This window comes from Ischnura elegans, chromosome 5, assembly GCF_921293095.1.
Source record: "Ischnura elegans chromosome 5, ioIscEleg1.1, whole genome shotgun sequence".
Lineage (NCBI taxonomy): Eukaryota > Metazoa > Arthropoda > Insecta > Odonata > Coenagrionidae > Ischnura > Ischnura elegans.
Window position 1 is genome coordinate 2,163,679 of NC_060250.1, and position 26,761 is coordinate 2,190,439.

General features: G+C 40.9%; 1 protein-coding gene and 1 non-coding gene across 3 annotated transcripts in view; both read right to left on the reverse strand.

Moving 5' to 3' along the window:
- Positions 1 to 26,761, reverse strand: part of LOC124158419 (WASH complex subunit 2C-like) — a 139,505-nt gene that overhangs the window by 71,562 nt on the left and 41,182 nt on the right. For both annotated transcript variants that reach the window (XM_046533498.1, XM_046533496.1), the window contains exon 8: positions 20,624 to 20,812. In XM_046533498.1, the coding sequence (XP_046389454.1) occupies positions 20,624 to 20,812 (189 nt within the window). The remainder of the gene's footprint in view (positions 1 to 20,623; positions 20,813 to 26,761) is intronic.
- On the reverse strand, positions 9,348 to 9,420 carry Trnas-gga. The gene has a single exon. It is a non-coding gene; the product is annotated as a tRNA-Ser (tRNA).

Below are 26,761 nucleotides of genomic sequence, written 5' to 3' on the forward strand. Positions count from 1 at the left end.
TGAAAATAGGCGGATCAAGGGAGCCATTGGGGCACGTTCCCTCCCTCCAGACTTAAAAAAATATGCAAGATTTTTCATACGGTCCCAATATCATTGCGTTCGTTTTGTATTACGAGGTATCCTCATGCCCCCCCAGAACAAAATCCTGGATACGACATTGTTTGGTTCCCCCCCCTCCCCCCCCCCCCCCCCGAAAGAAATCCTGGATCCGCCAATGTGAATGCAACTATGTACTGTTTTGAATACATCCCCCTTAAATATACTTTAGGGTTCTTATGGGAGTTTTAATCACTCAATTAAAATACAAGAGTTAAATAACACACTAAATTCAATGCAATGTGCACTCTATTGTTGTTCCGTCTCGAATAACTGTTTATTTATTTAACGTCTTACTTCATAGCAACAAGGCAAAAATAGCTGTCTGGAAGGCGTTAGCGGTGCGGAAAGATACCCTCCGTGCATTCACGCGTAGGAGTTAAGGAAGCGTGTTTGGGGTACAGGAATTCCGGAGAGTGAACCAATTATCAATGAAGCCACAGGAAATGTATGGAGTTCTCCGTTGACGTTACCTCTGCGCTCAGACAAGCGTTCGATTTTTACCATGGAGCGGAAGTGAGAGTGACTTTGAATCAACGATATAACTCTTCGAGGGGAGTTTAATTAACTTAATTCAAATAAAGTAGTTAAATAACACACTGATTTAAATGAAATGTGCACTCTATTGTCATTCCGACCAGAATAACTGCCTATTTATGTCACCAAGTTATAGCCAACGTTTCGAACTATTTTAAATAATCATCAGGGCTATGAAAGAAAAAAAATGGACAATATAAAATACAAAGATTAATATATTAACAGCAGGTATTTCTCCCTTATATCTATTTTATTTATTTAGGTTAGGGACTGAAACTCTAATTGTAGTAGATAAAAATAAGGTATAAAACGAGATAAAAGTTAAAGAAAACTAATGCAGCTGTTTGAAAACTAATACAGTTGAAGTTTTAATCGAAAAAATTGTGCGTTTTATACATCGCTTTTGCAGACCTGTTACGGTAGTTGCTGCGATAAGGCTTTTAATGGTATGATAGAAGGCAAAGTAGTATGCATACATATTAAGTATTTTGCAGAACTACATCCTCTTATCAAGATGTATCGATATGAAGTTATATCAGTCGGTGTCATTTTCTCCTACCATATAAACCGTACCTGACCGAAAGTTTTGTCTATTAGTGCGATGAAATGTACGATATTTATAGTAATTCAATCTCTAGCCAACACAAATAAACTGTATGTTATACCGCACGCGATAAAACATGCCACGTAAAATTGTGTCTGTGTGAAAAACAAAGTTTTCCAATATCTAAGCCACAAACAGGCATACTTTGGTCTTGTTTATTGTCATTGCGATTGCCAATCTAATTAGAAATTGAACCCGTATGTATTCATTTGGCACATCTGTCGGAATAATAGGGATTCGTGGTAGTAATACATCTCCTTGGAACATGCTATTTATATCTTAGTGTGATGGGAAGATATTTCAAACGGCATAAACAATATTGACGGTCGTCAAGGGAAAAGTAAGCGAAACACGCTAAACTTGAACCTTTTTTGGATGTTTATTTCTAAATTCAGTGTAAATCAGGTATAAAACGAAATGGATCTGCAGGAATAAAAAAGTGCAATTCTTTTCCTTTGGAATGATATGTGGCTTAACTTAATGTGACCATTTCCACTAATTTTAATGTGCAAACACAAATACGGCTGCAGGCATTAAAAATTTAATTTACGTGTATTTCTAATGTAAATGACTCATGGCACATTCCAGGGACTCATGAGCCCAAGAAGCTCAATAAGAAATCAATCAACTCTTCTTAACTGGAAAATTTTCATAACTCCCGATCCCCGTTACGTAATATCAGGTGTAGGATAACGAAAATGATATTAGCTCATAACATGTTCTACGAAATGAAGATAACAGTTTCTTTCAACGTCGTTGATTTCTCAGAAAAAATTAAAATATTCCGAAAATCACAGAAAATTACGATTTACAAAGGATTAACACAACATTTCGTGAACCTATTCCTGACCGATGTAGTTAAAAATCTTCAATAATATACAACTATGCATATGATTTTAGAAAAGGCAATCGTTACAGAAATATTTTAATCGATATATCCGCGAAAAAATTAAAATGGTGGACACTACTCATTTGTTTCCCGGGAAAGTCTTGCTTTTTACTGTATTACTTTCAAAATATGGATGTCATAGGGGTAACCTCTCTTAGATATAATAGTACATAAATGTGACCATATAATACCGTCATCTTCGAACCTCCTGAAACACCCACAAAAAATTAAATTGTGCATATAAGTCTCCTTTTCGGGTACTTTTCGTTAGAATTCCACCAATTTTCCAACCCCTACCATGTCACGGAAATTATGTGGACGATTGGTGACCCCTGGCAGGGCAAATCTATTAACCCTCCGTTTCCCCAATACACCCCGAAAAAAGTTGAATTTTTCATTTTGAAGTCTACTTTTTGGGTACTTTTCGCCACAATTCCACCGCTGATACCTACCCCCACGAATCATCCCTACGGAAGTCACGTGAAATACTGGTGACCGCCAGCAGTACACCCATATAAACCCCAGGTATCCCCCTGAAACTCTCAAAAATGTAAAATGTGACATTAACTCTCCTTTTTGGGACTTTCTGGCCGACATTACGCCGCACTGCCCGTCCCCTCACAGCTCTAGATATGGAATATTTGCTAACGGAGGGCCACCGTAAACCATACAGGAAAAAACCTGAAAACCCTCGATGACCTCCTGGAACCCCCCAGGAAATTTTAATTTTTTAAGGTCGCCTTTACGGGTAGTTTTCCTCACCATTCAGCCAGTGTTCCCTAAACCTACGAGTTATTAAAACCCCCGATAACCCCGTGAAACTTCCCAAAAAAATTATTTTTTGAAAGGTCGCCTATTTGGGTATTTATCTCCAGAATTCCGCCACTGTTCCGGATCCCTACGACTATCGGCACGGAATTTATGAGATCGATTTATTACCACTGGTTGACCACATATATGAAACCCCCGGTATTTTGTTGAAACCTCCCCTAAAAATTAAAATTTGCCATTAGGTTTTTCTTTTATGGGTACTTGTCGCCGCCACTACGCCACTTTGCACTACCCTTTTCCAATCATCGCAACAAAATCAATGTGGATTATTGTTGACCGCACGTATAACACACATTAAAACCCCTGCATTCCTCTGGAGCCCCTGTCGGAGGAGGAGACCCGTCTTACCACCGAGGAGGCGAAGCCGCCCCTCAACCATTACTAATAGATTTGACTTGACGAGGTCGGTCGTGGGGGAGAGTCGCTACCCGCGGTTGCGCCTAGGCTTCGCCGATCCTCGTTTCGAAATATGCAAAAGCAAAAACGGCTGCAGGTATTAAAAAGTAACTTTATCTGCATTTCCATATTTTTTCAATTTCCAATTTCGGAGAGTGAACCGATGATCAATGAAGCCAAACGAAATGTATGGAGTTCTCCGTTGACGTTACCTCTACGCTCAGACAAGCGTTCGATTTTTACCATGGAGCGGAAGTGAAAGTGACTTTGAAGTAGCGATGTAACTTTTCGTGGTGAGTTTAAATAACTTAATTCAACTAAAGTAGGTTAATGACACACACTGATTTCAATGCAATATGAACTCTTTTGTTGTTCCGACCACTATAACTGCCTATTTATTTCACGCATTACTACATAACAGAAAGACCAAACGACCAATTTGGACCACAATATTTCGAGCTGCGGTGATGAAAATGGTTTGAATTAAAATTATTATTGTTAATGTGGTAGAAAACAAACCCTCCTGGTTGTCGCACCCATGTACTTTGCTTTGCCTTCCTGGTACAATCTCCCACGTAGTAGTGATGAATGTTGTTTTGAATGTTAATTTATGTGGAAAATGTTTGTGAACAAATCCTTGGTGAGTGGTTGCGGGTTTCGTCTAACATTGCGTTTCCTTAATGATGCCCTCTCTCGCGTAACAGTAATGGACATGTTTTGGAATTTAAATTTTAATGATATTGATAGTAAAAATACCTTGCGCAACTGGTTGTGACTACCATCTAACGCTGATTTGCATTCGTGAAGACATGCATCCCGTAACAACTAAAACATGTTTTCTTCTGCATAATGTTAATGAAAATAACTTACATGTCTGGTGATAGTTTTCTGTCTCGATTAGTCGTGTTTCTATTGCCATCTCTCGTCTAACGTGGAAGAACAGGTTGTAGAATTGCTAATTTTAAGGATGTTAGAGAACATAAAACTTACAGATCCGGTGATATTTCTGTTTCACTTTATTCCGCATTCGTATAGCCAAATAGTAGGCTATATAATTAAATACATCTGTTGTCGTCTTGGGAATGGAATTGAAGTTATTACGACCTATAAAATTATGCCTTATGCGGCTGCACGCAGCAGCGTTAGTATTATTACTGCAGAAAATTAATTTACATAGAATCATTCAAACGCAGATGTGTACTTTTTACAATACTTTGTGCTCCCTTCCTCGTACTTGTGGCAGTATGACGAAGTAAAATAATACATTATGCATTCCTTAAATGTTCTCCAATTAACATTAATAACAATTTCTTTCCGTCAACCATTATTGCAGTGAAAAGAATTAAACCTTCTTTTTCCTAAGAGACTCATGCTATTAATTTCATCCTCCCGAACTTGGGATGCTATACGGGTGGTTACAGTTTACTTAGAAAGCTAACGAATGTTTTCAGGCTCTCTTCAATTTAGTTTACTCGTTTTTTATGTAAGTCATTTCAAAAAGCTTTCGAATCGAAAGCATAACAGGAGAAATTGCAGTATTTCTCCATATTGTGATGTTTAGACGTATTTTTGAGATAAAAGAACACCAACATTTTCCACATCACTGTACAGTTTTTATAAAATGAATAATTCTAATTACATTCCATTGAAGTATATTTATATTCGAAATCATGGATAGAACCCGCAATGTAAATACCAGCACTTTAGCCATACTTAACGTTCCAAGAAAGTTCATTGCCTGTATATACACTATGATTATGGTTTAGATAACTGACAATGTAACGTATCGCAGTATAATACCTTCCAGACATTATTTTAATTAACGAAATATTTTATTTCACGCATTTTGTACCGCGTACTTCTATACGTCATTTCGGAGTGTGCTGGCGAAGCTGGCTGCGGCGGGCGCTACACTTTCCCCCTTGCCGGAAAAATCGGCCGCTGGGACCTAGCGGACAGACGTACAAGAAACGGCGTTCCGAGGAGTTTACCGGCGATGTCGGTCGCAGCTCATCCAAGGGTCCGCTTCCCTCCCCTCTGTACTAGCACTTTTCGGTCAGATTACTTGTATGAAAACTCTTCAAACACCCACAAAATTAGACGGTGACGGCCATTAGGAGGACTTACTAACGTAGGCGCTGGGGGCGTCAGTATCCCCCGGGTGGCGAACCCACCCTTTACTAGATACAGCGAAGGCGTACCGAAGAACAAGCGGCGCAGCCGCTTCGGGCTTTTACCCTCCCTGGGCGGCGAAGCCGCTTCTTAACGAATAACAGCGAAACAGTTACGAGGACTAATCGGGGTACCCCCGGAGGGGCGCACTCAACCCCTGGGTGGCGAAGTCCCCAGTAAACGAGTAACTGCGAAGCCGTCCCGAGGAATGAGCGTGGCGGCCGCGGTTAGACTCCTTTATATCCGGGCGGCGTGGTGCCCCGTAGGAGGAATGGCGAAGCCGTCCAGAGGTCTGAGCATTGCAGCTTCGGTGGATTCCCTTGCCCCTGGGCGGCGATGCCATCCCTTAAAAGAAGATCGGTGTAGTCGCGGTTAGTGACTCTTCCCTCCGACCGTCCGCGGCAGGGAATGGCGAAGAGGTCCAGGGAGGCAGCCGATCAAGCTGGCCGCAAAGGGGCTTCCAGGGGTTCGAGCCCTACTGCCCCGAAGGACCTTGTGAGCAGCGGTAGGAGGATGGGCGATGACGTTCCGAAGACTATGCCGACGATGTCGGTGGTGGAGCAGCCAAGGGTCCTCTTCTCTACTCCCTGGCCCCTATCACTTTTGGGTCAGAAATTTTGAATAGAAATTCTTCGCACAAACACCAAGACGGCGAAGCCGAACCAGAGGATTCTAAGTTATAAATAAACGCCGATAGTACGACCGATTTCTTACGAAGCTTGCACTTACAAGAAATTATGCATTACAGTTAGAAAAAAGTAAACATAGCCGCGGGGGGCCTCCCTTCCCCTCTGGTCAATGGGAACTTGGGAGCGGAGCTTCTAGAAACGGCGAAGCCGTCACGAGGGGTTCGGTGGCGACAACGGACGTGGCGGGTGCTACCCTTACCAAATGGCCGCCGAAGCCGACGCCTAGAAACCATATGGACTGAGTTACGAGGAACGGCAAACCGTTTCGAGGAGTGTGCTGGAGAAGGTTGGTGCGGTGTGCGCTATCCTTCCTCACTGGACGGCGAAGACGGCCCCGAGGACTTTTTGCACAGAGCTTCGAGGAACGACGAAGCCGTTCCGAAGAATATACCGGCGAAGCAGACCGTAGTGTGATAGAGGGTTCGTTTTCCTCCCCTCCCCCCCTTCCCGTCCCCTGTAGTTTTGGGAACGGAGCATCCAAGGGGTTTTTCTGCGAAGCCGGCGGAAAATTCGTCTGTGGATACATTTTATGGAAAAATAAAATACGTTCCATTGCCCTTGACGTAGTTGCGTGGGTTGAATAATGAAAATGATTACCATATATACTGTCAATATCTTCAACCGGATGTTGGCAACAGATTGTTTCCATCTCCCTATGTTATAGAGATAAAAGTATAACAATGCCAAAAATCACATAAATTTATATTAATAAAAGATTCACAAAACATATCTAGTACTTTCGGCGGACCGAGTCCTTACGAAGGCGGCCGCGGGGGGTGCCAACATTCTTCCTGGACGGAAAACAGATGTTTTGGACTTAGTGGACAGAGCTTCGACGCATTACAAGGCCCTTACGAAGATTGCGACGCCGAAGCCAACCGTGGCGTAGCCGTAAGTTCGTTTTCGTTCACCATTTGCGGTCAGATTATTCGTAAAAAAATTGTACGGACACCCACAAAAATAGACGGCGAAGCCGGATCCGGGGGTTCTAAGGGGGCGGAGCCCCCTAGCGAGCTACAGCGAGTCCCTAATATATACAGCCCTTGTGGTGACTGACTCACTGATGGATACAAATTCCCGACAACTTCCAGACGTGCTGGATAGCTGAAATTTGGCACGCGTGCGGGGAACCGGATATGATCCGGAAGAAAAATCCGAAAACCGGTTGTTTCCGCCACGTGTCCTCGCTAGGACGACAAAATGGCCGAAATCGCGCTTTTTCCGGGGACCCTCTTTCGGTTTTAATTGTACTGCGCGCGAACTATGCGTGTTTTACGGATTGTTATTGCATTTTTTGAAAGCTGATGAACGTGAGCACGTAATTAAGTAAATTTATTAGTTTCCATTTGAGATAATATCAGCCAAAATGGCGTCCAAAAATTGATTTTTCAAAAAATATTTCATACTTTCCCCTCCCCTCGACTTAATTTAGGGTATTGAATAACGAAAATGATTTTTTTATATGCTCATAACATTGTCTACGAAATGTAGGAAACAATTTTCTTTTATTGTGCTTGGTTACTCAGAAAAAAATTAAAGTATTCCGAAAATCACCGAAAATTACGATTTCCAAAAGATTAACACAAGGTTTTGTCAATTTTAACACGACCGATTTCTTTCAAACTTTGTAGTTACATGCAGCTATGCATTGTCTTTCAGAAAACATAAACATTATATAGATGATTTAATGGATATAACAGCGAAAAAATAAAAATGGCGGGTACTACTCACTTTTTCCAGGGACTGGTTAGCTTTTTATTGTATTTCTCTCGAAATATGGATGTCATAAGGCACACTTCTTTTAGTTATGACAGTAAATGAATGTGACCATATAGTTTCGTCATCTCTAAACCCCCCGAAACCCCCTAAAAAGTAAAAATTTGCATATAAGTAGCCTTTTCGGGTATTTTTCGTCACAATTCCGCCGCTTCCCCAAGCCTTATCACACATCGCTACGGAATTGATATGGACGATTGATGACCCCTGGCAGTAAAAACCTATAAACCCCCGGCAAACCCACATATACCCCCAAAAAAATAAAAGTTTGCATATAAGTCTACTTTTTGGGTACTTTTCGAGACTACTTCACCGCCCCCAACAACTCATCGCCACGAAATTTATGTGAACGGATGGTAACCGCCAGGTGTACAAGCATATAAACCCCCGGTATCCCCCTGAAATCCCCCCTAATTTGGTGAGGGCGGGCCACCGTAAAGTATACGGGAAAAAATACCAGAAAACCCCGATCACCTCCTGGAACCTCGCCGAAAAAAAATTAAAAAACTTTAAGTCGCCTCTCCGAGTAGTTTTCGTCACAGTTTAGCCCCTACTGCTTATTAAAACCCCCGATAACCCCGTGAAATCTCCCCAAAAAAATTCCTAATAAATCACCTCTCCGGGTAAAAGAATCGTCAGAATTCTGCCACACATTAGAACCCCCGAATCGCCCTGGGTACCCCTCTCGGTGGAGAAGACCATTTATGAAGTATAAGCGGAGCAGCCGCGGGGGGCTTCTCAAGCCAATGGCGGCATAGCCGCCCCACATCGAGGAACGGCGAGGACGTTCTGAGGAGTAACTGGCGCAGGCGAGGGGGACCTTCAGTAACCCTCGGGCGGCAAAGCCGCCCCGATGTTCTAGCGGCGCAGCCGCTGTGGGCTCCTCCCACCCCTGGGCGGCGAAGCCGCTCCTTAAACGGTATAACGGTGAAACAGTTCGGAAATGCCCTCGCCCTCTGGGCGGCTATGCCGACCCAAAACGAGGAACGGCGAAGCCGTTCCGAGTATGAAGCGGGGTAGCTCCGGAGGGGCACACTAAACCTCTGGGCGACGAAGCCGCCTCTCAACGAGGAACGGCGAAGCCGTTCCGAGGAATGAGTGTTGCGCTTCTCTAACGGCGAAGCCGGCCCCTAGCCGAGGTGAGATTATTCGAACTAAAATTTTTCGAACGACCACAAATGTAGACGGCGAAGCCGGAACCGGGGTTTTTAAGGGGCGGAGCCCCTTAACGAGCGCGCGGAGCGTGCGAGTAACATATAATAGAAGTGGAAACAAAGAGACAGAAACATTAATGCAAGACGATGACACACTGTGGCGTGGAGATGGAATGAAGGCCGAAAACACATGGAAAAAAGTTCACCTGAACCGGGAATCGAACCACGGACCTTCTGCTTTCCGGGCAGATGCTCAGACCACCGAGCTATCCAGGCTAATCTAATTTCCAGTGTTTTCGGCGGGGGTTTATACTAGGGATGAGTCGATTCCACTTTTTTTCGAATCCGATTCCTTCAAATCGATTCCCAATTCTCGATTCCGTTTCCATCGATTCTTGTTCCTTCTAACACCTGATCGATCGATTCTTGATTTTGATTTACCTGTAGCATTGCTGTCATTAAAATTTAAGAATTGAATATAATAAAATAACTAGGGATGGACGGATCCAGGATTTTTGGAGCTTGATCTTACGAATCGGATATTTTCGATTCCAAATGCATTTTCAAATTCCTGCCATTAAACAAAGTCATTATTCAAGTTTATTCTGGGTACATACAATTAATGGAATGCTTTTTAGATTTTCATACACATTTTAATATTTTCATAAATTAAAAATATTTTTTATAGGCTTTCAAGTTGTTTTTTTTAAACATCTTTACATGCTCAGGACCTAAACTGTTATGCTTGAGTTTGGAAATGAAAATAGGAAAAATCTTAGGATGAACCACTGACCAGTGGCATAGCAAGAGGACCCCCAAAATATAAAAACACAATTACTTTCCTTCATTAAAGGAAACAAAATATTTAAAAATCATCAATTCATAAAAATGGAAAATGAAAAAAATGAATCTTTGAAAAATGAAGTTTTTTCTATTATGAAGGGTGTTAAAATTAGTTTGAAACCCTCTTCTTTGTACCCTGTTGTTTAAAGATTTCCCCCCCTTGTTTTTGGACCACCCCTTAACAAAATTCCTGGCTATCCCCCTGCCATCGACTGAATTCAAATTTTCCTCAAGCACGTTTCCCCCTAATTTTATTTTCTCATTGCATACCGACTTGTGTTTTACCCGAAAATGCTTCAGTATGGTGAGGTGGATTTAGCACATCCTCGCGATAATTTACGCCACAGTGCACGCGCACGGCATTCATTGATTCTCCTTATCTCAATGGAAATGTTTATACACAATGAAAGACATTTTTATCGGTGTGTCATTAAATTAAATTGCAACTGCGCAATCAGCAACACAATTAACAGTATTTAAAACGGCATTAACGTCATGTGCGACGAGGTGCTCAACCGCTCAGCATGAGGAAGGGGTGGGCAGCAGAAGTGCGTAAAGGAGAGGTGGAGAGGAAGGAGCAGTAGTGTAGCCAGGAATTTCGTTCAGGAGGGGCAGAGCAAAAACAGGGGGAAATATTATAGAAAAAAACCGGCACTAAATAATAGGTTTAAAATAATTTTAAAACTTTTTATAATCGAAAAAAACTTATTTTGTTAAAGAAAAATTTTGCAAATTCCTGATTTTTCAACATTTTGTTTTCTTTTGTGAAGGACAATAATTGTGTTTTTATATTTCGGGGAGGGGGGGAGGTCCGGACCCTCCCCCTGGATATGCCACTGGGAAGGAGTGCCTAAAGGAGAGGTGGAGAGGAAGAAGCGTGCCCCTCCGTATTTCAAACAACAAGGCTACAAATGAGGGAGTCAAGGACGAACACGTCAGATCTTGCTTCAGTGACGTCGTTGCCTTCAAAGCGAAGTCGGGCGCGCTATGTGATGTATGTAGTTAGCGTTTCCAATCCATCTCTAATTGTTTGAGGGGTTAATGCTGTGCTTGTTTCTTTGAAAATTGTGCTGTTTGGACAATATTGCATATCAGTAAAGTCTAATTGTAGAATTGTAGATAGAAAACTGAGTGGCTATCAATAGGGAAGTACACTAGTGTTTCAAATGCACCAAACACATTTTTTAAATTAGAGTTCAGAATAACATAATGTCGTAAAACCACAGTTTAAATCCTAATAGTGAATACTTGAGTCGAGATGACCGTCCGAAATATGGAAAAATTCAAAGGCCGCTAAAACGGGTGTCCATGTTGAATATTGGCCGTGACGTCACAAGGCAGTAGCAGAAGGCACCACTATTATTGCATAGAAAAATTACAGAATTTTAGGGTATCCGTTTTTTACTGTCATGAAATATCTTCAGAATATATATGTGGCTGCTTCTCTTTTGAGTAAATGACTTCATCATTGCGTAATATATTAATATTCATTTACGTGTCAACTTCAAATTCGGAAAGAGTAGTACGAATAGCACATTGAATCTTTAATAAACGGATTATGGTAATTATTTTTCGCTGGGTATATTTTGGTACAATGCCGTTTATCACGCCAAAACTTTTTTGTAAGAACTGAGTCAAACTAATAAACCTATTTCAGACGTTTGCTGCAGGACTTATTCGTTGCGTATGTATTCACGCCGGCCGGAACGTTCGCCCTTCGCAACTAGAATCATGGGATGTTAGCCTTATTTCCGTGCTGGCTGGTTGTTGCAATGGTTCGCTGTCCAGGAAGGGTTCAAGAAAAGATAATCTTGGTTAGGAGAAGGAAAATTCCAACGATTTATAAATGGTAGGTATACCAAACTTTGATGTATTTATGGTCACTGAATTTTTGAAAAAGGAGGACAGGTTCAACGCTCCATAGAAATGCGAGACGTTAAGGCTAACAAGGGGAGACCACGTACCTTGCTCCATCTTTCTCAATTAGGGCCTTAGTTAGGCTGTAATTAATTAAATTTCATGGGTTACTTTTCACAAGTTATATATATAAAGTTAAAATATCCATCAGCAACTAATTGGTCGGATGGGGTGGTGGTAGGGTGTACGATGTTCATGAAAGATTCCCACGCAGAAGACCGGGGTTCAAGACTTCGTCATGGCATTATTTTTCGTTGTCTTCATTGTGATCATACGGCGTCAAGTTTATCATTAATTATAATTGCAGTAATCATTAACATGAGACAATTTTTTTATCATCATAATGGCAAATAAATTTAGGTATTTTAGCTGTGTCATTACAAACGCAGAGATACGATGATTACAAGCATTGGTGTGCGCTAAAATGTTAATTTTTTCTTTGCTTATACTGACCAACTTCCACATTAAAAATGAAAACCACTCTTGTAAGAGCACATACCATTAAAGGCTCGCGGCAAGCAACAATATGCGTACAGACATAATTAATAAGAACAAAAAACAATTATAAAATGCCATATTTCTCGAACACTTCTTCAATTCACATTACTCCAAACGGAGTTAACTTACTCAGTATGCGTCCCACTTCATCTCGGATGTCGTCAGCTCTCTTACTCCACTCAGGCCACCCAAGTCGAATATTCCCAAGGATGAGAGAATCGCAATCAAGGAACTGAGAGAAAACGACGACCTGATAATACTGCCCGCAGACAAAGGAAACGCAACCGTCGTATTGGACAAGAGAGAATACCAGAGCAAGATACTCGCCCTCTTGAATACGGAAGTCTATGGAGTATTGAAGTCTGACCCGACGTCAAGTATACAGCGAAAAACGAAAGATATCATGTACCAATCATCAATCTCAGTGGAAGAGAGGAAAAGACTCATTGAACCGGCTCCCAAACCACCTCGGCTGTACGGGCTCCCCAAGATCCACAAGGCGGGCGTCCCTCTTCGCCCCATTGTTAGTGCCGTTGACTCACCCACGCACAAATTGGCAAGATACCTCGCGAGTCTCCTGAAACCCTTCACCGGTACGACGTCGACCTTCGTAGGGAACTCATCGCATTTCGTGCAGATTTGCAAGGACACGGAGACCACAGAGACTGATCTCCTAGTGAGTTTCGACGTGGAGTCCCTTTTTACAAGCATACCAGTGGAAAAGGCGGTGCAGGCTGTGCGAGCACTCGTATCGGAAGGATTACCGCACGACATCCCGAAGATGGTGGAGTTTTGCTTAAAGAACTCATATTTCCTTTGGAATGGGAAATTTTATGAACAAAAGAAAGGTGCGGCCATGGGATCTCCTCTCTCGCCAGTCATCGCCAACCTTTATATGGAAATGTTCGAGGAGCAGGCGCTGAGTACCTATAGGGTTGTACCTAAACTCTTCCTAAGATACGTAGACGTCACTTTCGTCATTTGGCAGCACGCAGAGAAAGAGCTGTATCTATTCCTACAGCATTTAAATCAGCAAGACGACTCCATCAAGTTTACGATGGAGATAGAAAAAGACAATTGCCTACCATTCTTAGACGTCCTCGTGAAGAAGAAGACCGACGGGAGACTAGGCCATGAGGTCTACAGGAAATTGACCCACACGGAGCGGTACCTACAATATTCTTCACACCACCATCCACTACAGAAGAGCTCTGTAATCAGGACCCTATTCCACCGAGCCCTAACTATTTGTGACGACAATTCCCTAGATAAGGAGAAAAAACACCTGAGGAAAGTAATGGAGAAAAATGGATATTACCGAGACATCATCCGGAGGGAAGAAAGGAAAGCGAATATGGCCCTTTTAAAGACCAGTGACCAACTTGCAGAAGAAAAATCGAAACCTGCCGCTTTCGCAATGATCCCCTATGTTGCAGGAACCACAGAGAGGATTTCACGCGTTCTCGGCAAACGCAATGTAATCACAAGGTTCAATTGCGTCTCCAAGACCAGAAGCCTTCTCGTCAAAGTAAAAGACCGAGTTCCTACGCAGTCGAAGAGCGGAGTGTATGAAGTCAAGTGCAGCTGTGGGAGTAGCTACATAGGCCAGACCTCCAGAACCCTCAAGTGCCGCCTAATGGAGCATCAAAGGGCAACTAAAAACAGACAATTTCGACTGTCTGCCATAGCAGAGCACATATGGACAGGCCCAACCCATAACATCAATTTTGACGAAGCGAAGCTTATTTCCGAAGAAAGGAGATATTTTCCACGCCTGATACGGGAAGCCATCGAAATAAGCAAGACTCAAGATAATTTCAATAGGGAAGACGGCTATCCCCTTCCACATGCCTGGAAACGAGTTTTGCGTGGAAAAAGACACAGCAGCGACAGCCAATCACAGATGACCTAGCCTCTACAGACAGATATATAAGGCGGCCAATTCACTGCATCATTACTTCACTGACCTGAAGAAGCCGACTGTAACGCCGGCGAAACTGTCGTCCGAGAACAATGGACCAACGCGGTGTATTACCCGAAAGAGACGTATCTTCATACCTACCTCAGTACCTTGTACTCAGTACCTACCAGTTTACCTCAGTAGCAGTGCTAAAAGAACCATTCCGAAATATAATTTCAATTAACAAATAGGATGAAATAAATGTTGATAACCCTGGACCGACGCGCTGGCGCATAAAATACGTCAATCTTTGAAAACCAAGGATTTCAACATTGTACGTATATTCTGGGCTAGAATGGTCTCGTGTACTCCTACAATGTACTTTGACTGTCTATATTGCGAGTTTACAAAGTTCGAGGTATTGTAGCTAATTTTTTAGATCAGCAAGATGAACCCGTCACCAGTGGAGTACAAATTACGCCGCGCGACCTGCCGTGTACCTTTATATCTGTATCTCCTATAAATGTACTAATTTCAACAAATAAAGATTAACTTTAACAAAAAACGTTTGTTATCATATATGCACATATCATGGGCAAAGTAAGCATTTTGCCCGGTCGTGTAAAATAACAGTCGCGCCATAATTCTTTAACCAAACTAGTTTCAGTTTATAAATAACGTAGGTCCACGCGGAAGATGCTATATTTTGACTCAACACACTTTCTGATGTGACTGAGGTACCTATTAAGTATATTATTATAATATAAATATCAATTTGATCTTACAATACCTTCAAATGATCTTCAAAACAGAATATCATCGATAGGTAAGAGTCAGGAGTAGCCTTGAACCATTTATTCCGTATAGCTTGTGCTTAAGGCACGGGAATGAATATCTTCTCCAGGCTTTTGTTTCGATGTCGGATGAAATTTGGAACAAAAAATCATTTTTAATTCTATTTTGAATACATGTTTTCGGTACTAGACGACATTTTTAGGAAGCAAACTTCACCGATTCCCGGAAACTCTCGCCGCGCTAAAGAAGGCGATGGAATACAGCGATACTCCACTGGTGACTACTGCCTTGTGACGTCACATCTCAATCAAGATGGAGGCACTGTGTTTCAGCGCAACATGAAATTTTCCGACTTTCAAAACGTTTTAAAGTGCATACCCCAGATGCAGGAAATAAAAGTGACTATACTAATGTTTCTTTTTTAGGCTAAACTTTCTAATTCAGCAATAAAAAAAAATTAGTGAACTTCCCTATTAGAGCTGAAAAATAAACTGTAATATCGTAAGGTATGCATCTCATTTGGTCTAATTCCTTTTTCAATCTCGTGCATTTCATTTAATTGTCGAAAATATCGAGATATCTTCGGGCCCAGAAAGTCACTCTCCTAGCATTTGTCGTCTAGAAACGGAGAACTGAAGCAGGTAGGCCAAAAAAGGTCAGTTGGTCAGATGAGGTAGAGATTAAACACGCTTCAGTTGTTTTCTTGTGATTTGATATTTTCCTTAGAAGACAGTGATTTATGGTCCGTATGATTTCGGAAACGAAAAAAAAAACAAAAGAGGTACGAGCTAATGGACGGCCGAGGGTGGTTTTCTGAAATCTGCGACGTAGTTACTTTTGACGTGATTATTATCCTACGGCGCTGAGGTTCCCCCGATGATTGTTCAATCTCTTGGGAAGAGTCACACTATGAGCTAGTTGCATTTTTCCTTTTTTATTATCTGGCTGAAATTCTACTCGTAACCTCTGCGAGAGATTTCAAACAAAACGGTTCATGAATAGGACAAGAATCGCATGCGACGGTGCATTCGAAGAGAGAATCGGAACTCTTTCCACCGTGATGGAGCGTTGCATTCACTGAAGCTATTATTTAAAATTTCGGATCCAGATCCGATGTCTTCCGTGACTTTAGATCCGATGAAGGGCAATATCCGCGGATATTTGGATCCTAGGTATCCGATCTGACCATCCCGAAAAACAACAATAGCCGCGGTGGCTATATTCTCGTTTGGCCGCGGTGGCTAAACAATAATGTAGCGTTCATTGCGTCCATACATACCAGAGCAGCCTGGCGGTTGCGCGGTGGCGGCCGAACGCAACCTGTCGAGTCCGCCCGGAGGCCACGGCAGCTAATGCCAAGCACGTATCAACTTTCTCAAGGGTTGCATTGATAAAACTGGGCTATACAATCGTGAATGTGTCTAATTTTTTTATTATTGACGCAGACGCGTGTTAGTCTAAAAAAGTTACTCATATAAAAAAAACAGCTCTCTGCGCGTATTTATAAGAAACTTTTTTTCACAGGAAAACTCGCTCTCTGCACGTTTTTATTTTCATCAGACTTCAAAAAACATTCGAAAATAACTCTTGCCGACATTTTCATGTTTCCCGCGTGCCAGGCGTATTCTCCACGCGGGCAAGGCTGACACTGCGGCCGCTTAGGTGTGTGGCAGCCTTTATGCCCCAAACTTATAGTCTATGCTCATAACATTTATCTTCCTGGAATCGATGGAATCGGAATCGACTTTAGGCGATCGATTCTCAATTCCGATCCCGTGCCCGAGAATCGTTGGAATCGAGAATTGACATTTGGAATCGACTCATCCCTAGTTTACACCAAGTAATGCGTAAAGTGCGTCCGGGAAGGTTGGAGGTCGAAGAGCAGGTGGGAGAAGTTAATGTATAAAAAAAAAAAATATATATATATATATATTATGTATTGAAATAATGTAAAAAGATTATTAATTGTAACTATGTATATGTATGTTCTTTTTGGGACTTCAATCCACTAACTTTGTTTCTTTTGTTCTTTGGTATCGTCTCGCGTGTCCCAAAAGGGGGGGAGCATTGAGGCCAGATAGCCACTTACGTTACGTGTGTGATGTGTGTTAATGTGTTTTCTTTGTTTTCTTTTATGTGTTTGTGGAGCATGAATGTTGAGAGGAGAGGGAGATGAATTGGAAGTTTACAGGCATGCCGCAGGACAGCAGCGAAGAGATTGGTCCTCTCTGAGGGCAGTCTTGAAGAAGATCGCCACTTTACTTCCGCGGCTAACCACGGCGGAGTAACTTGGACGACGGGCGGCCAGCGGCCCAACTGCGATGCCAGTTTAAAGACCCGCGCGTATGGAGAGGAGCGCGCGCGGGCCGAGCAGACGACAAATTGTGTCGTCTGCTACGCGGTGTTGAGAAAAACGGCAACACTGTGGGTGCTAGGTAGTCGGTGAGGCGAAGGAGATCGCTCTCTCGGTCTGCAACCTTCCCGCTGGACGCACCTAACTTGAACTCTCCTGACGTGAATTAATTCTCAGTGTTGAAGCATGGACTTCGGAGTAGGTGGGTTGTATGATTGTGTGTGTGTTAGCGTAAGGTATGTGGCTGTTGGTTTTATTTTGGTTTAAAGGGAAAGATCAATTTATTGTTGTAATTTTGGGGGCACCCATATTTGGGACTATTCAGGGGAAATTTGTCTCCAATTTATTTATTCATGTGTGTGAGGTTCGTCGAGTGCAGGGGTATTTGTGATGTTTTGGGGGTCAGTGGATTGGAGTCGTTAGTGTGGATCAGGGAAAATCTTATTTTGTTTAATGGAATTGTCATTTTGTAGAAAACCCAAAAGGTGCAATTGTCAAATAAATGCCCAAGTTGTGGTACGATTTGTTTTATAGAAATGATTCTCTTTTTTTTTGGTTTATTGATCCCTTGCGGGAGGTGTCCCGGATGAATCCTCGTGGTTCTTTTAGTTTTAATTAAATGATTTCTCCACTGCTAGCTAGTCGCGAGCAAATTTATGTAACACGGTACTACCCTCGTCTTTTGGGTTCTGAGATTTAGCATGGGTAGTTGTTAGAGGGGTACAAATGGCGTTACAACCATACTTGCCAACATCAACATATACTCATGATGGAATCACTGCCCATTTGTTCATTACCGAACGACTCTTAAGGCCTGGTTACACGGTACATTAGAATGTACAACTCTCTGTATATTTTTGAATGGTTTTCTGAACAGTACAGATTCTTGTACATTCACATGGACAAGATCCACGAGTAGGTGGTTACACGGTAGATTTTTTCGTACATTTTTTCAAATATTTTTAAATGCACAACAAATTATTTCAACTTTAAATATGAGGATCATGCATACTTTTTAAAAGTACTAGAATAAGAAGATCCCTACCTCAAATGTGCTCGCCGAGATTTTCACGGATGAATAATGTTTTTAGCTGAGGTTAGGGTCTATAAAAAATAATCTTCATCGACTGCTTGAAAAAACGTGACGGATCATGCGCGCGTTACATCACGGCACGGTATTCACTGATGACAGACTGAGGAAGTGGATAGAAAAACTGTCAATGAAGGAGCTCAAATGCAAATTTGGCAAATATAATTGCTGTTTTAACGTCAAACTTCGGATTGTGAATATATTAGGCTGCCAAGGCATTGTTGAAATATAAAGGGGATTGTTTGTGGAGATTTGGAAAGATTAAATTGACATAAGTTGATTGCAGATTGTGATCTACGTTACACACCTACATCACTTGCTTAATGTAATAAGTGTATTGCAGCATGGATCTTCAATAGAAAAATGGGTAAAAACAATATAAATCGTGTATGTCGTGTATCCCATACATATCAAGTGCCCCGTCATCTAGTACCTCTATTTACTCACCGGAGAATTGCTTGTGTTCCGAAGGACAAAAATAAGAGGAATAAGTGGTTGGTGATCAACAGAATGGAGTAAAATACATTATCTATATTGTCACTGGGATATTCTCAACGTAAGTACACTCTCAAATCAGGGTTACCGCGGAGTTTTATCGAGTCGCCAGTTTTTCTCGGATGACCACCAAATTTAGGATGTATCACTTATTTCACTTTGTAAACAACCCCATAAATCTACCTATTATTCTGCCCATTGTAGGATCAAATTATAAGGAAAGTGGCTGTTTACGAGAATAAATACTGATTACGATTAAACCACGGGGAAAAATAAGGAATGCAATGGGCGGCCAGGAGCCCCTAACAAGGAACATTCACAATGTGTCTTTCGCCGATATCGTTCAATTTTGGTGGGATAGTAGTGTTCCATAATAAAAGCACTTTTTCGAAATATCTCGTGTCCTAAAGCCTTGTGACATAATAAACAGGAAATAATAAAGGCAGTTGAGTTTTCGACCTGAAAGCGAGTGTGTTGTGATTTCTCTTCATCCTTCTCCTGTGAATCGGTGCTAGCTACGGGAATATACGAGAAATATGAGGCTTTTGGCAAGGTAAATTCAATATTTATTACAGTGATGCCCATAACGTTCACTGCATGTCAACGGAAAACCTAAAATGTTGACTAATTTTTGCAGTCGGTCTCGGCTCAAAAACAGGAAATCGAGTAAGTACAGCGTAATTACTGCCTGAAACTTATTTCTTTGTCTATCAAATGCTTTTTTTATTAGCTTTTAATGATCATTTGGATCTCAATCTTGGACCATACTCGCAGTTCATACATTCTGTGCCTTTCCATCTGATCCTTCCTTTTCCCATCCGCTTTTCTTATGATCCATCCTTTCGCTACCCATATCCAATCAGTGAAATATCCAAGCCAAGCAACATGTCAAAATCAAAATAATTATCGGAGCCATACGTAAACAGAGAAGTCGGCAATACAAGCCAGATGAACTGAATGTGTCGTTTTCGTAGTCTGCCACCAGATGACTCTGAGTTCAAATTGTATGATTGTCTGAACGAAATTAGAACACATTTTAAATTTCTATTCAGAAATTCATGCATTCGTACATTTTTGCGTGGTTACACGGTGCATTTTCGCGTTCATTCTGAGATTCAGACATTCTCACATTTTATTGTACATTCTAATGTACCGTGTAACCAGGCCTTTGGAATGGAGAGACAAGAAATTTTGGCTAGGTATATTTTTTTGCAATGATTCCTAAAAGAAACGTTCTAACAAACTTCAGATTTTTCAGTCCCCATGAGCTTAGAAGAGTTTCCTGCATGACATTGAATCCCTTACCTCTATTCGCACGTCACCTACCACAGTGAACACATACTCGTATCTTTCTTCACCTACCCTTCAATGCCTGCTTTAGAAAAGTTTTCATGGATTTACAACCAAGCATCGTAGCATTACAAGAAACACAATCACCTATGAACTACGTGCCAATGAAGATACGTCAGTGATAGTTTCAAATGTAAGGTTCAGTACAAATCATATATCATTCACTTTCACAGTTTATAATGAACATGAACCATATTTTGAAGACTGAATGGATTGGGGCACACGAGATTCCACACACCTTTCGAGTCCTTTTCTTTCCTCACAGTCTCCTCTCTCTCTTCTCTCAGCTGTTGCGGTCCTGGAGCCTTCGCTCGGCTGCTGCTAGCAAACACATCTTGCTCCTCACCATCTTCCCCAAAAATATCCCTGCTTCCTTTGCTCAACACAACACCATTCCCATCTGCTCCTTTAAAGGCAGGAGGTTTGTCTGAAACAGCCATATGGGATATGGGACAAAATTACATAAAACACAGATGATATGATAAACAGTGCTACACATTTTCATGGAAGAAAGTCACTCAGTACAAAGATCCCTAAAGATAATATAGTATAATACTAATTTAAGGTGACTACGTAGATTTCCGCGGTGTTCAGGTTCCAATTTCTCCATATTTCCGGTGCAACCGCGTCGGTTTGTTGGTGATGACAACAGTTTCGCTGGCACTGCTGCCAGCGTCTTCAGGTCGAAGATGATGCCGGTCCACGATTTTTGTCCTCCTTATATAGGGGCATACATCAGTGAGACATCATCTTCGACCTGAAGACGCTGGCAGCAGTGCCAGCAAAACTGTTGTCATCACCAACAAACCGACGCGGTTGCACCGGAAATATGGAGAAATTGGAACTAATTTAAGGTTTTTCAGGAGGGACAAAATTTTAAACTTTATACAGAAAAACACTAAATAAGGACCTGCCATTTTTCATGGTTTTGGGAGCCTCTAAAGATTGGAATACCTTATTGTGGAATACCTTATTGGAATAAGTAAACAGTATTAAATCCACTTACTGGTGTAGCATGCACCAAAATAAATTCATCATCGATCACATTTGCTCCTCCCAAAGACAGTACGAAAATATTTTCAGAAAACAGTAGAAACAATGGGTAGCAAAATTACATCTCATGAGCAATTTCTGCATGATATTTATTTTAAGAGAATTATAACATTACTTAGATACATTAACATACCATTTGGAATGTCATTGTGGATGATTTTCAATGCTCATAATTCCAATTTTATGGTATTCTCAGTGGTCTTGATGCATTGCTTTCAATTTTGCCTTGTAAAACTGAGGTACAGGTAGCAGTGTTCTTACAAAACCATTATCATTTCTAGAGATGAGTCGATTCCAAATGTCGATTCTCGATTCCACCGATTCTCGGGCATGGAGTCGGAATCGAGAATCGATCGCCTAAAGTCGATTCCGATTCCATCGATTCCAGGAAGATAAATGTTATAAGCATAGACTATAAGTTTGGGGCATAAAGGCTGCCACACACCTAAGCGGTGTCAGCCTTGCCCGCACGGAGGATATGCCCGGCACGCGGGTGCTACGACGAACATGCCTAAGAGGCCTCGGACTCGGAGGCTCCTTCCCCTCCACCTCTCCTTTATGCGCTTCTGCTGCTCACTCCTTCATCATGCTAAGTGGTTGAGCACCTCGTCGCACGTGACGTTAATGCTGTTTTAAATACTGTTAATTGTGTTGCTAATTGCGCAGCTGCAATTCAATGTAATGACACACCGATAAAAATGTCTTTCATTGTGTAAATACATATCCATTGAGATAAAGAGATCTAATGAATGCCGTTTGCATGCTTTGTGGTGTAAATTATTGCGAGGATGTGCTAAATCCACCTCACCATACTGAAGAATTTTCGCGTAAAACACAAGTCGATATGCAATGAGAAAGTAAAATTCGGGGGGAAACGTGCATGAGGAAAATTTGAATTCAGTTGATGGCAGGGGGATAGCCAGGAATTTTGTTTAGGGGGGGTCCAAAAACCAGGGGGGGGAAATTTTAAACAACAGGGTACAAAGGAGAGGGTTTCAAACTAATTTTAACAACCTTCATAATAGAAAAAACTTCATTTTTCAAATATTAGTTTTTTTTCATTTTTGTAAATTGATGATTTTTAAATATTTTGTTTCCTTTCATGAAGGAAAGTAATTGTGTTTTTATATTTTGGTACGCCACGGGTTAGTGATTCATCCTAAGATTTTTCCTATTTTAATTTCCAAACCCAAGGGTAACAGGTAAGAAGAGTATGTAAAGATGTTTTTTAAAAAACAACTTGAAAGCCCATAAAATTATTTTTAATTTATAAAAATATTAAAACGTGTATGGAAATATAAAAAGCATTCCATTGCTTGCATTAACCCAGAATAAACTTGAATAATGACTTTGTTTAATAGCAGAAATTTGAAAATGCATTTGGATCCAAAAATATCCGATTCAAAAGATCTGGCTCCAAAAATCCTGGATCCGTCTATCCCTAGTTATTTTATTCCATTAAATTCTTAAATTTTAATGAAAGCAATGCTACAGTTAAATCAAAATCCCAGCTGTTAGAAGGAATAAGAATCGATGGAATCGGAATCGAGAATCGGGAATCGATTTGAAGGAATCGGACTGGGAATCGGAATCGAAAAAAAGTGGAATCGACTCATCCCTAATCATTTCATCATTAAAAATGAGTGAAATAAAGACAATGGTTAAGATTGCTTATCAGGAATTCTAAACTATGATGTATGAACAAGGGTTGCCCAGAAAATAATGCACCATATATATTTCTTCAACATTTATTTGTTGCACACAATGAGAATTACTCACACGAAAAAATGGCGTTTAGACTACACACCCTATTTTCCGACATGATCTTTGTCCTATTCTATGGCCTTCCTCCACAGCGAAACAAGGGCATATTTGCCCAATTGGTACCCATCCTTTTTCTGGTACCCGACCACTGAAAATTTTGGAACACCGCCAAACCGCCTTCAGATGTACTATTCCTCTAAGCACAATGACTAAAAGTACACCTAAGGCTTTGATACTCCACAGACTTTGCACGAACGTTTTTGAATATCCTCTGCAGTTTCTTTCTCTGCAGTGAGACATTCAATGACGGCATGCCGCTTGCAACATATATCACTCACAAATGCCATTTGAAACAGTCTTCCATTTACACTTTCTGTCAGAGGAGCCACCAGGAATTTTGCATGTGCACACATCAATCTTCAGACAATGTATACGAGACGTTTCGCATTTGCACCATTTGTACCAGCTGTGAAAAAAAATTGTGGTGCATTACTTCCAGGGCAACCCTCATATTTGATAGAAGCTATTTTTAGAATTTTGCCAACTTCATTTTTTCTGTTACCCCAGTTAAACGAGGGCCAAATAAGCCGTTAAAGAGCCTCCTGTGTGCACATTTAAGGTTCCAAGGTCATCCATAAAAGAAAATCTCATTTCTAGTTCACATTAGTCAATGGTGATGCAACACAATCGTAACACCAACATGCATTGTCTTATGCTGCGTACTTATGCAGGACCAATGCAACCCGGAAAAAGTATCTTACATGGCACAATGATCACAACTGACTCACCTTGTTTCTTGGCAGGTCAAATTGAAATATGGTTGATCCTTGAATAACTATTAGCTTGACTCCGCAAAGTGAAAATTTTTATCTTTAACTGAACTGGAGGCAATGTGAAAATTTTTCATTTTATCTTGTGTATGGCAATTTCGTCACTGTTAGGATGTCAAAGTCAACCACCAAGGAATTCCTACCAGATTTTTGTATTTTTCATTGCTCATCCATTTAATTGTGAATATGCCATGATTTTTTCCAGCATAAGCAATTATTTATAGTCCTGGATGATGATTCAGCCATCAAAATTTTGATTGATATTCTTTTTTAGATAACATAACATTTTAACATAAAATAGTAGCAAATAAATATTCTTTGACTGACAACGATTCTAACAGCCACCTATATGCAATCCATGCATGTCCCTATATGCAATCCATGATATGTACCTATATTACGATGTCACCTGATGTTGTTCTGCAGAGAAAGAATACTCTTATTAACCATCAAAGACATAACAGGGGAAACTCTTTCTCAGTTCTTCCATGGTCCCTGACCTTGGAGTGGTTTATTTCCATCATTTTTCAAGGGGATGGACGAAAAAAATGATGAATGTGGGAAAACACAGAAAGTGGTTAAGTTTGACATGGTTGCCTGTGGAGCAGAATAAAGCCAGTTTGAAATTACGAGCCTATTCTTTGGTTTTGATAACCCACTATAAAGATGATCAACAAACTTAAACAATGCTTTAAATATGTCATGATTTGGGCTGATTAGTTTCTATAAACTCGATTGTTTCTGGCTTAAACAGAGCACTCAACATCCCCCTGTCTGCTGAGAACCTCGCCATGGAAATCAAAACCATCAAACACATTGCCGTTAAAAACGGATACGAAGAAAGTGTCATAGATAAATTGTTAAAAAAGAAATGCTCCCTCCGGGCACAGAAACTTATATACCAATCATCGAGTCATAATGAGCATAAGAAACGCTGGTGCAAACTCAGTTATTACGGAAATATTTCACAGGCAACCGCAAACCTTTTTCCCAGAGAAGAATTTAAAATTGCATATTATAAAACATCTAACTTAAGGGCGTTATTATGCAATACGAAAGATAAAATTGACATAAATGATAGAAGTGGCATTTAAAGACTCAAGTGCAGTGACTGTGAGACCTGTTACGTAGGCCAGACTGGACAGAGGAACACGGAAGGCATTTGAGAAACAGGGAGTTAGACAAATCGCATTTCGCAAAACATCTATGAGAAAGTGACCACAGGAGCGATTTTGTTCCGGAAATTCTCCACCTTGAGAAAAAGGGGAAGAAGGATGGACTGCTTGGAGGAGTTGGAGATTAGGAAGCATATCAAGAATGGAATTTTAGCAAATGAAAATATTTTTGTAAACTATTCCCCCCTCTTGGAAATTCCCCTGAAACTGAGTAACGCTCCATCACACACACAACCCTCCCCTACCAACGCGTAATAGCAACCAGATAAACAACAACAAAATAACTGTTATTGTAACGATTTCTGTACCTGATGATGTCGCCTCTGCGACGAAACCAGTCATATTGAATAAATCGTGTGAAAAAGTACCATAACTTTTTATTGATTATTTTCTAAATATCGTGTGCATTTAAAATTTTACAATGTTGGTTTCTTTTGTTAACTCTTGAAAATTATGCCTCAATATCTTGACCTTCTTTGGTTTTCGGGTTTCATTCACTGTATTTAAAATTATGCTATGTAACGCTGATATAGAAAAAAGATTTTTCAGTTTTAGCACTAGAAATAGGCGCACCATAAATGGAAATAAATATTAGTGCCGAAGGTAGAAAGAAAAAATTAAATAATGATCGCATTAAATTCTACTCGCCTGTCTTTACGGGTAAGGCACACCATCAACCTCTCAGCCGACGATTCAATCAAAGACTTTTCCTTCATCATCAATGCCGTTGATACCTTCCAGGTAAGAGGTGCTGCAGTTATAAAATTGTCTCTCTTCTTCTTTGAACACTTTTCAATCCAAATTAATTATTTGCTTTGCCCTTTCTACGATGCTATTTATTTTACGATAATAGCGTGACTAATTTTTTGTGCTATCATCAAGAAAGGTTTTGACACCAATATAATTTTCAATTGCAATAATCATCACAATAGCATCGAGAAGGGAGTGGGGAGAGGACAGGATCGGCCTGCCACTCTTGTATCCACAATGCTGCGTGGGCATTGGAATGATTTCTTCACTGACTCAAATTTGGCATTTTTTGGCTAAACGGTCGCAGGTACATCAAAATGCAAGAAAAATATTTGCCCTACAATCACAGAAACTCAGCAAAATCTATAGGGAATGACCATAAAATCTTAACTTTATCAAACTTTGACCCTCCCCCCATAAATTGCATTTGAGCGAGGGTCAAGGGTTCACCTAGAGGTTCCAAATTTTTCAGGCCTTATTTTTATCAGTCCCACAACTTTTGTTTATTGTTCAGATGGACTTGAAAAAAATCGATTTTTCTGATCCACACCCCAGCATTTGGAAGATCCTTTGAGGATGAACAGCAAGTCGCTTCTCGAAACATGGGGAGACATGGAAGACATCAACCAGTGGAACACCCAAGAAACTTTTCTGCTTCTAATCCAAAGTTTGTGAAGGAAGGAATCATTCATTTCCAACAGAAGCATTTTGATCTAATGAAAGACCAGGCAAGTGATACCAGATACAGGCATCCCCCGAGTTACGTATGCCTCGACTTACGTAAATCCGTACTTCAAGTGACTA